Here is an 18,182-nt window from a genome sequence, read left to right as displayed (position 1 = left end):
AGGTAGAGATAATAATTATGTTTTACTGCCTGTAAAAATAGTTTTGGTGTTAACATTTTTTAACATGTGAAAGCAGCTTTAGGTCGTAATTGTTAATAATTCGTTAATAATTTTAAATTTACCAGAAGTGTTACCCCCAAACGATTTTTTTCTTAGCTCATCATTAAAAAATTGCTAGCAAACAAAAGCTTTCAAAATTATTTTAAAAAATATACCTTTTGGGTTAAAGTTAAACAATCGGTTACATCTGTTTTTAGAATAAGAAAACTGATTGAGAAATTCCTACATGGAGTGTCATTTCTAAATATAAAAAAAATGTAACATTTCTTATGTTTCATTTTACATTCACATAAAAATGTTTTGTGGTACGTTTTTAATAGTTTTAATTCAAAATATATGATTTTACATTGTTATTTAAAAATATGTTACTTTTTTGATTATTAATTAATTAACACATTGTTGTATTTAATAACTTTGTAATATTAACGTGAAATGATAAATTTGAATTTGCGTAATACACACATCATGCTTACATGACGATAAACGAATGTAAATATTCAAAGTTATTCGTAGAATTGATTCTAATTTATATTTATAAGTTGTAATAATCCGATGAAACCTTGTAATTAATTAAGACGTAAAATTGTTAGTGTTGTCGTACGTCAAACTTTATTATACATGATATAAGTTTAGTTATATTAATACCAAAACTTAAAAAGTAAATAAAGCTTTTAGAAAAATATAATCAAAAGAATTGGGTACAAAATTACAATAAAGAGAATAACTAATTTTACAAGTATACTTTTTTATATACCCGCAATCCCGCCCTCGTGTATAACACTGTTTTAGGTGTTTCGTTTTCTCACGTTAGAATGTATCTGATAACGTGGATTTCTTTAGGTGAAATAATTTTAAAAATCTCTTCAGTCAGTCGAGTAAATAAAGAATATTGAAAGGTTTTGTTTTTATCTATATAAAAAGAGGTTATTTGTCTGCTGCGACACTCGACTGGAGTTAACTCCTTAAAAACGATTAACGCTATGTTGAAAAAATTAAATCTCTTCTGAATAACATTGTTATATTCAGCCTGTAACATACCACTGCTTGGCATAAGCCTCTTTCTCCATGTAGGAGAAGGATCGGAGTTTAATCCACCACGTTCTCCACTGCGGATTGGCAGATATGTTCCCTAATATGAGTAACGGTCCCTATTAGGTATCTATGATAACAACTAGGACCGACTGCTTAACGTGCTCTGCGAGGCACGGTGGGAAGACCTATAAGGACGGACAACCAGACCGATAAGAATGATTTGTACAAATAGAATTATTTATACACATAGAATATTGATTTCTGCTCAGGATGAATACCCGAGCAGAAATCAAGCCCGCAATCACCGGTGTGTGAGCACCCACACTAGCTAGTTTAAGTGTATTATCTATGATGACCCACACGATGCATCAACCACGATACCAAAGCGATGTCAGTGCGAATAGTTACAGATAAAAATTAAACAGTAGAGTAAGTGCGGGTAATTTAGAATACTGTTGGTAATTTGTAACACTGAAGTACTCAATTTTCTAATGGCGACATCTTTTAAATAACGTAAATATTAGATAGTCTACATACTAGTCGAAGAATAAAGCGCGGCATACATAAAACGCGGCATGTTTTCAGTGTCGTGTCATTGTATTACCCGACTGAAAGGGCAGTTCGTTCAATTTTTCAAGTCAGTAAGAAATCAATTCGTGTCTCGACTTTTAAGCATATTCATATGTTTCACTCTTTGTATATAGTTTTCACCATTATTGCTCTTAACACTTGGTAAGTCGGTATGATTTTATTACAAATTTGTATTCCAAATTACCTGCATTTACTTTATATTTATGTTACTGTGTGTACCTGCAGAGGTGATAGGTTTCAAATCAGGCGGTGAGAGATGCGGCAGACTGTGGTGCGCGGGCTGCGCAGGCGGCGCGGGGTGCGGGGAGATCGCGGGCGAGCCGGGCTTGTCGCGCTTGCCCTCCGCCTTCACTGGAGCCTCACCCGCCTTCTGCTGAGCTAAACGCTCCTGTTTTCTAAACTTTGCTCGCCGATTTTGAAACCATACCTGGAAATTAATTATTTTTGTATTTATTTTACCAATAAACTAATGTTTTTAATGATGAATTCTGGTATACTAAGCTGTGAGGTATTTTTTTTTTGACTAGCCCTTTATAGGTAGGATTACAGCCTCGAGTGCTCAAAATATGTATAACAGTTAGCTTTTACCTAAAAGAAAGGCCTGAAGTTGCTACCTACCTTAATAACAGACAGCCGAGTGTGGGTCAAATATATTTAAAAAGTATATTTCTTTCGTAAATTATGCAAATATTCTATAAAGCTTTTTCACTCAAATAAATAACATTTAACACAACAATATGCTATGATGAAGATGTATTTATAATAAATTAATTACACACACTAAAATAAAAGTTTGTAAGTGTATGTAATTATGAACTATAATTCTAAATGTTATGTTCGAAGGGTATGAATATATTTAAAAAAGTGTCAGCTCCGACGCACGACTGGAGTTTACTCCTTCAGATCGCCTGTCTAAATAGGCACAAAAAACGTTACTAATTTAAGAAAAAGCTTCATACGTATAACGCTTCAGCCTGTAATATCCCAGTACTGGGCATAGGCCTCTTTCCACATGTAGAAGAAGGATCAGAGCTTAACCCACCACGCTGCTCCAATGCGGGTTGGCGGATATATTCCCTACTATGAGTAACGATCGCTATCAGGTGTACATGATAACAACCGGGACCGACGGCTTAACGTGCTCTCCGAGGCACGGTGGGGAGACCTACAAGGACTGTACAAACACCCAGACCATGGCAAACACCTGTATGGCCAATACAAATGTTTGTCATGTGCGGGAATCGAACCCGCAACCGCCAGCGCAACAGGCACAATCCATAGCTATGACCGTTGCGCCAACGTGGCGCCTACGTGACGTTAATTCTATACGTTTTCACATTTTTGTAGCCAATCCAATTGGAAATATTTTCAGCATCAATATGTTGAAACGTCCGGTCAAAATTAAAACAGTTGCAACCAGAATATTCTTAAGTCATTATTTACTCTCAAGTATAAAATTTTTGTACTGAAACGGATCCTTACTCATCTATATAATATCTATCTGTAGTTATGTGTCAAAAAAAATTTACTCCTACTTTTTTTATTTCCATTTACTCACGTTATTTTATTACATCGATTATTAGATAATACATATAACAGTTTTTTTTAAATGACTTGGTCGGCAAACAAGCGTACGGCTCACCTAGTGGTAAGCGATTACCGTAACTTATAGACGTCTGCAACACTAGAAGTATCGCAAGCGCGGTGCCGACCCTATCACCTATTCCCCCGAGAAGCTCTGGTCACTTTACCAACAGGAACACAACACTGCTTGAAAAAATTATTATTTTACTGTGATTTTCTGTAAGGTCGAGTGTACTACCCCAGTCGGGCTGTTCCACATTTTGAGCAGGAAATTTCTTAATGCCCTAGTTACCTCAGTTACCCTCCTCAGTGATACCTCAGTTCGATGTCTGAACACATTAATTATTGTGATATAGTAATATTTTATCCACATACGATCTCGTGTTCCATAATGACTTACTATTGTCTTGATTTTCTTATAATTATACAGCGATTGATAAAAATAAAATAACATATCATTGGTTTTGTTTTCCAAAATGCCACTTGGATCCTTAGATAAATCATATTATAATACTGAAAGCTTCACTTTATTTGTGACAGCTTTTAACAAAAGATCTTTCAACTTGCCCTGCAAAATTGATCGTATATATGATTATAAATATCAGTTAAAGTAGATAGTATTTTTAGAAATAAGGATTAGATCCAGTAATTTACGATATTTCGTAATAAAACTTTCTTTTTCTAGAAAAAAAACTTCAGTAAAATTGCTTCGTTAGCATTTCACAGCGGTTTTCACAGTAGTTTAAATATTTCATGAGCAAAACGCCAACCGTCACTTGTATTATCATTAGGTTGCCAGAATATAAAGTTAAAAGCCTAATGCGTTTAATTTATTCGTATTAGGTTCCATTTCATAACATTTTTCACCTTAATTATCTTCACATATACAAAAGAGTAAAATTTCAACTTAATTCGCCACGTTACTCCAAGCGGATGTGTAAAATATATTTTGCTCAGAATCTTTTATAAAACATGTAGCTTACTACCATTTTCTCATTAAAATCAAAAGAAGAATACTCGTATTAAAATAATTAATATAACGAAAAGTTAGAGATCAACCATAATTTAAGCCCGCGGCCATTTGACATTGATTCGTGTTTTCTATGAATTAAGACCATTTTAATCTAAATTAAATCAATTGTTGACAGGGAAAAACCCGTCTTAGCTGGAATATTTTTATTAGAAGGACAGTTTTATATTAATATTTTCAGCCTTTGACTAGAGTTTTTAAAGTAGTTGTTTTTTTTTACATATAAACTTCACAAATAACCTGCGAATGTCCCTGAAGCATAGCTAAAAGTAATGAACATAATTAAACATATGAAATCTTGAATGTTGAGGTATATTAATCAAAATTTGCCTTTTAAAAAGAGTAATAACACTGCAATAATAAAAAGACGACACTCATTTTTGCTTTCTTTGTAGTCGGGTTACAGCAGATTCAATAATGGCCATAAATATCTTAAATATAAAATTCTAGTGTCACAATGTTAGTTACCATACTCCTCCGAAAAAGCTGGACCGATTTTTATAAAATGTTGTGTGCATATCGGGTAGGTCTAAGATCGACATTTATTTTTCACACCCCTAAGTTATAAGGGGGGGATTAAGGGGGTTAATAACATATATGGCCAAACAACGTTTCCGGGGTCAGTTAGTTTATTTTCTGCCTTTTATTACCTGCCTTTAAATATTTAATAAAATATTACCTGGATGACCGAGCTCAGCTCGGTATTTTTAGTAAATCGTGAAGGATTAGTAGAGGAGAGAGTTAAAATGATTCGGTGCCGGTTCGGATGAAGTCTTTTTTAACCGACTTCAAAAAAGGAGGAGGTATATATATATATATAAACTAACTGACACCGCAAACGTTGTTTTGCCATATATTTCATTGAGCTTCTCAATCCCCCTCCCCCTTATAACCTAGGGGAATGAAAAATAGATGTTGGCCGATTCTCAAACCTACCCGATATGCACACAAAATTTCATAATATTTTATTAAACCACTTAACCCCCCCCCCCTTATAATCTAAGGAGTATGAAAAATAAATGTTGTTCGATTCTCAGACCTACCCGATATGCTCACAAAATTTCATGAGAATCGGTCAAGCCGTTTCGGAGGAGTTTAACTACAAACACCACGACACGAGAATTTTATATATTAGATATAATGTATGTTCGGAGATAACTTCGTCGTTTATGAAAAGTTTTTGATAATTCTTGTTTCGTTAGAAAGGAGATATCCTTAGTTTGTTACCATGATAAGGAAACCAGGATCTGATGATGGGATCTCAGAGAAATCGAGGGAAACTCTCGAAAAGCCGCATAGCTTTTTACTAGGTGTACCGATTTTGATGATTTTTAACTTAATCGAAAGCCGATGTTTATCATGTGGTCACATTTCATCGAGATCTGATTACAACGTTTGAAGTAATCTTTGATAATGCGTATTTCTTGACTATTTTTTCGTATACCTAAGTTGTATTACTTGTCGATATAATTAAAGTCGGTTTTTTTATAGTTTCGGGGTAAATAAGTCGGTTTTTTTTTCGTTTACCTGCAAACACAATTATTAATAATGAAAGCACGATGTGTAACAAAGGCAATGTATTAAATAAAAATAAAAAATGGGGATAAATTAAAAATTGATACAAATCACACAATTACAAGATTGAGAGTAATTGCTCCACAAAACAAATCGTGTTTTTTTGAAATCATATTTAAATACGAATTACATATTTATAAAACATGAATAATTTTTTTTACGACAATAATGAAAAATATAAATAAATATAAAAAATCAAAAATAAAAAAAAATAAAAAATAATAATGATAAAATATGAATTATATTTTTCGATTTTACCGACATAATAATAAAAAATAAGAACTGCCTATTTAAATAAAAAATAACGAGTGCAATTAGAAAAAAAAGGAAAAACTACAAGTTCAGGGACATGGGGATTTGAACCATGATCTTCTCGGTTGATCCTGACCGGCCAATTTCCCGCCGAGCTGTAACAACTTTATTAACAGTTGCGAAATTTACCTTCGTATTCTAACGATATTTTTTCACTCCCTAAAAACAGTGATAAAACGACATTTTCCAAAAATGAATCCTAGCTAGATGGATTTATCTCCCCCGAAACCTCCTAGGGGAGGGGGGGAGGCATGATGGTGTAGCTAAGGAAAATAACAAAACTAAGGTCAACAATGTAAAGCATCGACTATCGAATACATAAGATGTTCATAGATAATATTGGCGCCAGAAAACGCAGGTCAGAATGAATAAACAAAGTTAGCGTCCGACTCGACTAATGGGAACGCATCCCATGCATTGAGCGCCAAATTTTAACGCAAACCGTTTTATATTCGTACGAATGCGCGCAAATCCGAATTGATCGTAATTCGATTTGGTGCGAGAGATAATTGCAACTGCCACTGGCACTGATTGGACGATGTAACAGTAAAAAAATCGTGGCACGCGAGTCGTTCGACAATCATACGCACGCTCTGTTTGTTCATCGCAGTCCTCGTTGATGATGTTTGCTCGCTTTTATGTTTTTGGAATTTCGTTGAACAGTAACCAGGTTATTAGCGAATAGTTACGTCTAAATAACATAATGTTTAGTGATTACGTGATAAATTTGTAGTGTTATACATATATATCGCAAATTAGCAATATGAAGTGAGCTATGATAAGCAAATTAGTTTATCAGATATAGAAACCTTTCACATTTTAAATTTTATTTTCTTGTTCATTTATGTGCTTCTTCGTTCATTTGTAGATATTCTGCTCAGTTTTTACCGTTTAGTTCCTATGAGATATTATCATTTTTCGTTTTGCACTCTTCGTCATCGGTCGAGAATTTCATCTGATTAGGTACCTATATGTTGAGTCAGAAGATCGTCTTAAGAACAAGTCACCGATGCGGTTTGAAAATTCCTTTTCCATAACGACAACTCAAGAAAAGAATATATTTAATAAAGTAATAAATATAAATTTATCACTTCATTATAATTTTATTTATTATACAGCAGTATTGTGTATCCTAGGTAATTCATTATGTTTAAGAAAATACTCTTCATGACTAGTATAATTTCTGTCTTAATATTTATGTAAATATTTATATTAATTCATTGTCCAAAAGCTTATTAAATCACGTGTCATATCATTAAGTATTTATCAATGTAAGTAAATCTAGGATTTATTTGGTTATTCTTTCATGTTTTAGCAGTAATAGGTACATTAAACGCCTACGTAGGAAAAATTTAACGTAGATGTCTACGTAAACATTTTCCCTGGCACTGATAACAACCGACGTTAATGAACTTTAGTTCTCTAGAAACAATTCGCAGTGTTTTATTGGTTTCAGTAGCAATTCGTCACTATGTTTAAACTTGGCGATGTCGTGATATTTTTCATCAGATATTTCTGTGATCTTCATATTGCTCAGCACACGTGGACAGTTTTCTCAGACGCCTACACTAACGTCACAAATAAATTCGTGAAACTAAATATGGACACTACTCTTCATGTCTGTATGATGAAAGTCATATATTATACTATTATAAAATGTGTCGGAAGATTACTACTGTCTTTTAGGAATTATATTGAGACTTCTAAAACGTATACAAATTAAAATGCTACTATAATAGAAAAAAAAAAACAAATAAGCAATCTAACTATTCTGACACTCGCTTAATAATTATAGCAACAACTGTTTTTCAAAAGAGTAACAGCGGAGTGTCTTCTCGATTCTTCAATCTACATCCCGAATAAAAAACAAATGGTTTCAATCTAGATATATTAATACGTGAAGGAAAAACTATGTACCCCTTTTTACGACAATTGCGCGGACAGAGAAGTACGAAATTTCGCACACTTATAGTTTATACAGAGAAGAAGTGCAGAATGCTAATATGTTTTTTTAAGTACGCATAAAAATATATAAAATCAATAAAAAAAATTACATACACTACCATGTATTCGACACACACGCGCAAGAGTAGCGCTCTTTTGTTTATTGGTCGAATTTCCACTACTGGATGATCACTGATTATTAGTTACAATGAAGCATCTTTAAAAACAAATATTATTTTAATATATGAAATGACCATTCCAAAGCGCTTTTGAGGCGTACTCGAATAAATTAATTTTTAATTTTGTTTTGAACCGTTCGAATTAATATTCCTATTCTGTATTTCCTTGTGGGTCTCCCCGCCGCGCTTCGGAGAGCACGTAGGGGTAGAAATCTGACAGCATTCGAGCTAAAAAACTATCCGTTAACCACGTGACCCCAGGGCGGTTGATTAAGCCCCACCACCCTGCAGTGAGACACTATAGTCTAAATCAATCAATCAAGCTAATACTATATTAATACTATAGTCAGTAAAATTGTTGTTGAAACTACATACATAAATCTTGAGTAGAGTTACAAAAATGTTAGATTTATGTTTATACGCAATATATTTAATAGTTTTGACATGAAAACATATATTTTGTCAGAAACAGACATTAAATTATCTGCGTTTATTATTTCTTATTACTAACTACTTCTGCAAATATAAAAATCAAAAGTGTTATATTTCAAACAATAATAAAAAACACTTCAAAAACTTTTAAAAATAGAAGTAAAAGACAACGGTTTGTGTGCAAAATAATTATCTTATATTATATAAAATTCTCGTGTCACAATGCTAGCTACCAGACTCCTCCGAAACGGAGGATTTTGTATGCATATTGGGTAGGTCTGAGAATCGGCCAATATCTATTTTTTATACCCCTAAGCTATAGAGGGGGGGGGAGGATTTAGGAGGTTAATAACATATATGGCAAAACAACGTTTTGCGGGGTCAACTAGTATATATAGAATTTATAAAAATAAAAATTTCACCGCCTCATTTTTTTTTCGTTGACGCCGCGTTGACGCAACGGTCACAGCCATGGATTGTACCTTTTGCGCTGGCGGTTGCAGGCTCGATTCCCGCACATGACAAACATTTGTATTTGCCATACAGGTGTTTGCCGTGGTCTGGGTGTTTGTGCAGTCTTTATGGGTCTCCCTACCATGGCTCGGAGAGCACGTTAAGTCGTCGTCGGTCCCGGTTGTTATCATGTACACCTGATAGCGATCGAGACTCATAGCAGGAAATATATCCGTCAACCCGCATTGGAGCAGCGTGGTGGATTAAGCTCATGGGGTATGAGACCTATGCCCAGTAGTGGGATATTACAGGCTGAAGCGTATTTTTTTCTCAGAAGCTAACTTTAGTAGATTATTTTTTAAGGAAACTTTTTATGCGTGCTAAATAATAGATTTGAAACATTTAAAACACATTAATTAATCGAAATTATTTAGTTACTAGTACCAAAATTTCGATTAGAAATATCTAAACTTTACAAATTTATAACTCATTTATAAATATTTAAACTGCCAAGACATGTAGGAAGCATGACATTGAAATTGAAGATTTAGTACTAGCACCAAGCCTGTGACTTGTCGTACGTCAAATCAGTTCACAACTGCTTCACTGGAAATAGGGTCGACTACGGACGGCATATTATACCCATAAATATGATTGATTTTACATACACACCATAGTGGTTCGATAAATAGGTATTTAATTTATTTTTCTTCCAGCTATTAACAAAAAAAATTGTATTTTAATAATTAATTATCAGCAACGAAATTATTCATTTAAAGTTAGTCTACAATTCTGCCTTTCTAATTGAAAATATTAGCTAAACGAAAACTACGAAATACAGATAGTCAAAATGTCTACATTTTGATTATATATTATTTATTTATTTAATAATAGTTCCTTAACTGTTACTTTACGAAAATAGAAAAACTGAGAAATGTAATTTAGTTCATAAAATGACATCCCTAACTTGTGCATGCAGTCTATTCGTTATATCATAACGAATCTGACACATCCACCTTTGCACCTTCCACATGACTACTATGACAAATTAGTACTCATGTCCATTACACTACGGTACCGCTTATAGAATACATTACCGACCTTTGGCGAGGCTCTGTCATTAAAATAAATCATAACGATGTAGAGTTGTAGACATTCATTAGTGGACAAGATCATTTACAAACAATTCCGCTTGTTAAATAATGTTTGCTTTTTCACTGTAATTAATAAATACATGCTTACTTCCTATTACTACTACGTAAGGTTTTTTTCTAGATTTAATACATATTTCAGGAAATATGTAAAGACATATTAAATTTAGAATAACTATTTATATTTATATATATATACTCTAGTCTAAATAATACTCTAAATAATTGTTTCCGGAATATCGTCGTAAAACTGTATTAACGCCTGAAATAAACAAGTATAACTATTAAATATAATAAAAAATAAAGAAGCTATTAACTAATTTCATTGAAATTAAGCAACTCTAAAATAATTTGAAAATTTTATGTCAAACTTTATATTCATGAAATACTTATAAATTGCATGCTTTTCTCATTAAGCGCTTTTAAAGGTTAAGATTTACTCCTAAATTTTTTATTTCGTTGTTACCAATTAGTAAAAAATGTACTCTGCTAAATTTGTTCTTATTTATAATAATACAAGTATAAAAAATATTTTATAATACAAAAAATAAGTAATATTTATAATATAACTAAATAAGAAGTTCATAGTTTTGTTAACTAATACATAACGAAAACGTACGATATAAATTAGTACCCTATAATTTTTGTGCTACCCGCGTGAAGTGCTTGTGCTAATTTTTTTTCTGTAATAAAGTGGTACTTTAATATTGATATTGCACATTATATTTTATATTAACTAAATACGCCCAAAATGATATTTTTTTTGATATATACTCGTTTTAATATGAATCATATAAATAAAAATTTTGAACATTTATTTATTTATATATACTCACTAGCTGTGTGCTCGCGACTTCGTCCGCGTGAAATTAAAAAAAAATTATGTTTCAGTTCGTAGAGTTACAAAAAAAAACTAAAATAAAAGTAGCCTAAGTTACACCTTATTACATCAGCTATATAGCCAGTGAAAGTCGCGTCAAAATCGGTCCAGCTGTGTCCGAGATTTCCCGGAACAAACAGACAGGCAAAAATTGCAAAAAATGTTATTTTGGTATATATACCGTATATACCATTCATATACATTTAGTAAAAAGCGGTTATTTTAATGTTACAAACAGACACTCCAATTTTATTTATTTGTATAAAATCAAAATCAAAATCAAAAACAGCTTTATTCAAATAGACCCTAAGAGCGAACGTATGTTGAAACAATTCCAAAATTGTTTGTGGGATTTTATTATACATGCAAATAGATTTATAGATATGGTATTTGAAATGTAGGTAGGTATAATGATTACAAACGGTTTAGCATTTAATATTTTTTTGTGATAAATTTTAGTGGAAAACTTAATCCTACGTAGTACTTACTTATTGTAAAATGACATTTATATACCTACGTCAAAAAAATTATTTCGTATCTTAAAACACACGTAATATTATGTTAGTTAACTATTTTAAAAAATAAAGCTATTTTTTCTTAACTGAGAGTCTATGTCAGCTTTTGATACATATAATCGTAGAAACGGTTGACACATAATTCACATAATCAGAGCTTTTGGGGTTAATATTATAAAATATAACTATTTTAGACAGACTAGACTTTTTAAATACCTGTCTAGAATGAAATTACAAGACGTAGTTAAAAATATCAGTTTAATGATAATGACAGCATGTTATTCAATATTGTATCGAGGAAATTAAAATATTATACAAGGGGCAAAACATAATTTCGTTAGAATCTAGAGAAAATCAGTGTTTCCGAGTGGAAAGGTCCCACGTACGTGCTTGGCTTAACCAAGCGCTAAGGCTCACTAGATGGCGACTAACGAACAACGACTCGCTTGATTGGCGCTGGCGGAGCACCGATCGCCCCAAGCTCCACGCCTTCCGCATTACTTCCGAATTGGAAAAAATCAAAGCCCCACAACGTATGCGGCAACCGCAAACAAACAAATAATACGAAACCACCACCAATACAAATGAGTACCGATACGACGCCGTGCGGAATGCGAAGTCGGAGCGAAGTCGAGCGTGGGGTCGACGCAAATAAACGTCCGCCGATGTGTTTGTAGGAATTTGTTGCGATGTTTATCATACGATTCGTGCTTATAATATCGATAACACGTCATACTTTCCGTTCGTTCCAAAAAAATAACAAATTTAACCGCATCGGTGCTGTTTACTCTAACGTTATATCATCGTTATTATCTTCCAGAATAACGTAATGACCAAATGAACGACGAATATGAGTAAATATTCAAACAAATGTCAATAATAAATTACATTCAGGCAGCGGGCAATTAAGCGCGGGGTCGGAACAATCGGACAGCATCGAAATGCACTTTGCAAATGAACCGAATCGCAGGGCGGGGCGGGGCGATGGACGACAAATGTAATTAAACGGGAGATGCATTCTGCAGATGCCATCTCTGACCTACACACTCCAGATGCCCAGGAAGATAAGAACTCTATCTAATTGAGCACGATGATTGTGTCCCTTTGATAAAATATTTGCAATCATCGATAAATATATCAAAATTGTTCTGTTTATATTTGTGTTCGTAAAATACTTTTGCATTAAAGTACTCACGAATGGTTTATTAACGCTAAGCAAAAACTCTTAAAACCATAAAATGTAATACGAACGCGGTTAGTAGTACCTACCTACTTTTTCAAAAATGAATATTTAAAAAGAAAAGTGTTATACAATACTTTTTTTTTTTTTTTGATATCGCAGGGTAACCCATTTACGGGTGATATCCAGGATGCCCGGGTAGGCATTCCTAGACCGTATGTCGGCTTAGCACTTGGGGGTGCACTACCGACCAAAACCCCTGCGGGAGCCTTCAGCCGCTTTAATTGGAGGGTCCCGGATCTGCAGGCAACAGGATCCCCCCAGCGACAGGCTGGCCTCGGCGAAAAGACCAGACTTCTCCTCCATGGGACTGTCCGGCTCACCTCTGAACAATCCGTGTTATACAATACTACTCCCAAGGGATAAATTCGTAAAACATGTTTTGCATACTTTTAAATGGAAAAATACGAAATATAATATACTTATATTAAGACTTGTTTATAAAAATCATTAAATAACGTGAAGTACGTTTTTGTTATTGTAGTTTTTGAAGTTTAGTTAGTAGTAGTTGTTATTATTGAAGTTTTGTGGAGTCTTACCTTAAAAGAAATGTCTTTTAAAATTTATAATATTTATTGGCTGCTTAGAAAAGAATAAGTGGATTAATAATAAAAAATAACAACTTCCCCGATGTCACCGTAAAAAATTGATGTAGGAATACCGTACGTTATAAAATTATATAGCTAAAACCTAAATTAGTTTAAATATCTGTGCGTGGTTAAGCGTAGAAAATGAGCCATATACATCATATTAAAATAGCGATAAAAAAAAAACAGTTTTATTGAAAACTTACTAAATAAGTTTTATTAATATATTGTTTTATTTTGTTATCATAGTTACTATTGTTTATATAATTGTAATTCTCAATACGCCGTGACATGTACGTGGTCAAAATATTAACCGAATTCTAACAGTAACCTTAAACAAATTCTCTATGGTAGTTTAACACTGTACCCTCTGCAAACAGACATACAACAAAGGTTGAGTATTAAAATAAACAGAAACGTCGCCATGTGGCGCGCCCTGGCGAGCAAACAGCAAACAACGGCTAATATATTCAGCGGTACCGAATGCTACATTCAACTCTATCTTGTACTCTTAAACAAATTGTTTCAAAAACTGGACGTACCTTTATTTCGTGAGATATTTGTAAAAGCGCTAATTTAAATAATGATCATATTATATTTCTGATATTGAACTGTTATGATTTGTTTTCTGAATTGTTCTTCTTATTAGTAGGTAATGTAAACTCTTAAGGAAAATTTTACCCACTATTAATTACAAACCTGTATTTGAATAAAGATTAGTAATCAATAATATGAGCTATTACTACCAACTACTTACTATACCCAGTCTGACTGACTGCGTGGAAAACAAGATAAGAAAATCAGGAATACAATGCATAATAATTGTTTCTAGTGGTCGCCCAGTGGTCGAAATCCGACCATAATTCATTTAGATTATAAGTTTGAACACATTAAGGTTCTATTCTCAAAGACTATACTTCTATAATAATAAACAAAAGAGTATATATGCGTATGTGGGTCAAATACATGTGTAATGTTTTTTTTATTGATTTAATGTATTTTTATACATAATTCAAAAAAAATTGCATTCTGCACTATCTCTCTATATAAACTATAAGTTTGTGTAATTTCTTACTCCTCCGTCCGCGCAATTTTCGTAAAAAGGGATACAAAGTTTATGCCTCACGTATTAATTAATATATAGAAGACAGATTTTCCTTTTTTAGATATTTTGCGATTAACAAGTCGTGAAACGTATTATAACTCACAAAGTTCTATTAGCCCTATGATTAACGAAAAATTACGTTTATGTCTATAACAGACCATATAGTATTTGTTAATCTTTCTGTTATTTTTTAATTTCAAAATGTAAGAATAAAGATATAGACAGTTTTTAAAAGAATTATACTAATTTCGTCCTATTCGGACTGATTTTCACAAAAACCACAACGGATGTTTGCACGAGCACTATGTGCAAAGGTCGTCTTAGGGCGACACATCAGAGGGCGCGTTAGCGAGGCGTATGAAAAACGTGAGGCCGCGCGGAATGATCTAATTGTATTCATTAGCCGGGGCGGCGCGCAAATATTGACTGCGCCGGCTCGCCTCGGGCGCACGGCCTCGCTTTGATCCCATATCTGCTCGAAAAACCCAAAGTTGACTTATAATAAAAGTTATCTCGCAAAATGTATATCGCTAAATATAAATCTGTGAAAACGAATATTAACTCTGTACTTTTCGCTATAAAAATAATATGTTTTTATTTGTAGAATAACTTGTTGAAAAAATTTAAGCAACATTTAATAAAGTCTTGTCAGGATTAAAATTTTGTAAAAGTTATAATTATTTCATTTTAATAACATTACTTACTTCATAATCTAGTACAAAGTTAATCAATCGGCAATGTGGCTGAGCCATCAAACACCAAACACACCCCCCTGTTTATACTTAGCGGATGAAAAGGCAACACCGTACGCCCCGGAATAATATTAGCTACCCTCAATAATATGATCAATGTTAATAAGTTGCCGTCTATTGGGAGTATCGAACTTATTGCTAGCTATATAAGAACTATTTTAAATTGCATGTAATTTGTACGATAAACCGTTTTAAAATAGCAAAGTTTTTTAGTAACTAGTAACATGTGTTAACATTTGCTGATAATCCTGGATTAACACATCATAATAAAGAGATGAATGCGAAGTTTGTTTAGTCCGTCTGTCGCCACTATACGATAGCGTTTAGTGAGCGACAGGTGCGTTGACGCAACTCATTTTGTTTGATTGAACCCCTTGTCTGGACCTCATAAAACATTTACAATCCAATGGTTTACTAACATATCATATGAAAGACTAGAAATTGACTTTAAATAGCTTACTCACACTCTCAATCCTTGGACGTATAATCTATACATTAAGCGATACGGTAAAATAATCGTTACACAATTATTTAGTTTTTGTCCTAATAACATTATTTTATAATTTTTCTCTACCCATTACAGGAGTATTTAACTACCTAAATAATCTACAAATTAGACTAATAGATTCGGGTATTAGCACGCTCAAAAACATACAAAAATATTTTGCTTGACTAGATCTCACTTTTATGTTTACATATATATTATACATGTCACAAACTGCTTTTTGTTCATTTGTTAAACTAATAAATTAGACAGTCACTAAAATCAATATGTCATAGCTAGTTAACAACATTTAATCACGAAGTTCTATTAAATATTATGTGATTATATTTCTAAGATAACCATTTCAACTGCAAAAACATTTCTTTTCTTCAAACACTCTTAAAACCTTGTTAATAAATTTTTTATTAATAATTATGATGTTCATTGCTTGATTTGTATGGTAAAAACATTATATATAAAAGAATGATAAGAAAGTATTGAAACGGCCTGTAGGTAAGCATTCCTTATTTTCCCAAGATGTTTTCCCTACGAATTTGTATATATAGGATTCACAATCACTAGGTGTATATTAAAAACTATTGTAGTTATTAAAATATTTGTTACGCTATCCTTGATTTAAACCTACAGCCGCCTTCATCATTTTAACATTGGTCTTTCAAAGTAACTCTAGATTTTCTTCATGGTGAAAATAGACAATAAAAAATGTTGTATGTAGGCGGAGCTGCGATTAAAGTCTCATTAAACATTAACCGTCAAACAGTTTTATTAACACCGTTTATCATTTTGCTTATTCTTGTTCGTCAATGAATTTTTAATGGTCTGAGTTGTCTAATTCACAAAAAGTCTCTAATAATGCGCCTAGCGACAGATGCGCCCTCAATGATAGTTAGCGCTCGATTGGCTTCGACTGCATGCCGAGCCCCTATACTTTCTTTTGTAACTAAACCATTCATTCGATTTAGTTACTTTATCATTAATATCCGACAGAGAACTTTATACAAGTAACTAAAATTTTTTTTTTATAAAAAACAAGTCCATGCAAAAATAAACATTAAAGACAAAATAAAACGTTTATTTAGATTTTATAAATGGTTTTTTGCTTTAGTAAGTTTATTTATTGAAAATTCTAAGGTTACAGGATATAAAACAAGACATCACGACTGTGGAGTCGTGAGCAGAGCAGTAACCGTAAAAGTCCATATAGGGTTACGAGGACAGTCTTGAACTAATAAAAATACATGTATATTTTTAACTTAGTAAAATTACTTAAAAACCTTACTTTTTTACGTTTTGTAATCGTAAATCAAAGTTGATCTCAAAAGCGTATCACACTAAATGCAATATTAGTAAAATTAACTTAAAATCTATACTAATAATATAAAGCTGAAGGGTTTGTTTGTTTTTTTGCTTGAACGCGCTAAACTCAGAAACTACTGGTCCGATTTGAAAAATTCCTTAATTTTTAGATAGCCCATTTAACGAGGAAGGCTATAGGCTATATCCATCTCGCTAAAACTAAGAGGAGCGGACCACCAATGAAGAATGTTTCAAAATCGGGTTTTTTCCATTTGAGAGCTGCGTGCGCTGCGTAAACAGTTAGTTTGGCAAAAATCATGTATAACAGAATTGTTCACCTTTAAAAGTTCTACAAAAAGTCCGCGACAGCATATGTCTATCTTTTAAGGCTGGCTCACTATAACCTTTTTTATGCTAAACAAATTTGTTCCAAAATAATAATTATTTTTTAAATATTATTATTTTTCAAATAATTATTATTAGCGAAGGTGTTTTTATAAACATGATATTAATCCTAATCTAAATAAAGAATTTAATTTAAAATAAAATTGCCCATCACACTATTCAATTTCAACGAATATATTAGGAGATATCGCAGTTTTAAAATAACATCGCAGCAAAATATAATGTTCAAGTAAATGAAACAAATGTGATTAGTCCATCTACCGAGAAAGGCTTTAGGGCTTATAGGCTTTTTCCTCAAATTAACGCGCGTGAAATCGCAGGCACAGCTAGTAATATAATATACCTGCACATAAATATTAGTTTCAATATAAGTACATACCTACAATTAATTTGAAACCTGAAAACCTTTTAATTAATCTGAAAACGACTGTTTTTTAATGTAATAAAAATGAATTCAAATTTAAAAAAAAAGAAATAAATAATTTTTTACTTAAAATTAAACTAGTGTAACATCTGCTGATCTATATTGGTTATTTGTCATGTCACGTGCCGCT

At 32.6% G+C, this 18,182-nt stretch overlaps 1 protein-coding gene and 1 long non-coding RNA gene across 2 annotated transcripts in view; one reads left to right on the top strand and one right to left on the bottom strand.

Moving 5' to 3' along the window:
- LOC123669872 (paired mesoderm homeobox protein 2B-like) overlaps positions 1–18,182 on the bottom strand; it is a 46,300-nt gene that overhangs the window by 2,240 nt on the left and 25,878 nt on the right. The window contains exon 3 of the mRNA XM_045603397.1: positions 1,903–2,110. Within this exon, the coding sequence (XP_045459353.1) occupies positions 1,903–2,110 (208 nt within the window). The remainder of the gene's footprint in view (positions 1–1,902; positions 2,111–18,182) is intronic.
- Positions 1,674–2,183, top strand: LOC123669873. The gene is made up of 2 exons (XR_006745815.1): positions 1,674–1,824; positions 1,909–2,183. It is a non-coding gene; the product is annotated as an uncharacterized LOC123669873 (long non-coding RNA).

The sequence above is a fragment of the Melitaea cinxia genome, chromosome 4 (genome assembly GCF_905220565.1).
Source record: "Melitaea cinxia chromosome 4, ilMelCinx1.1, whole genome shotgun sequence".
In the NCBI taxonomy this organism is placed as follows: Eukaryota; Metazoa; Arthropoda; class Insecta; order Lepidoptera; family Nymphalidae; genus Melitaea; species Melitaea cinxia.
Note: the sequence above shows the minus strand (reverse complement) of the source record. Positions and strands in the feature narration are given on the sequence as shown.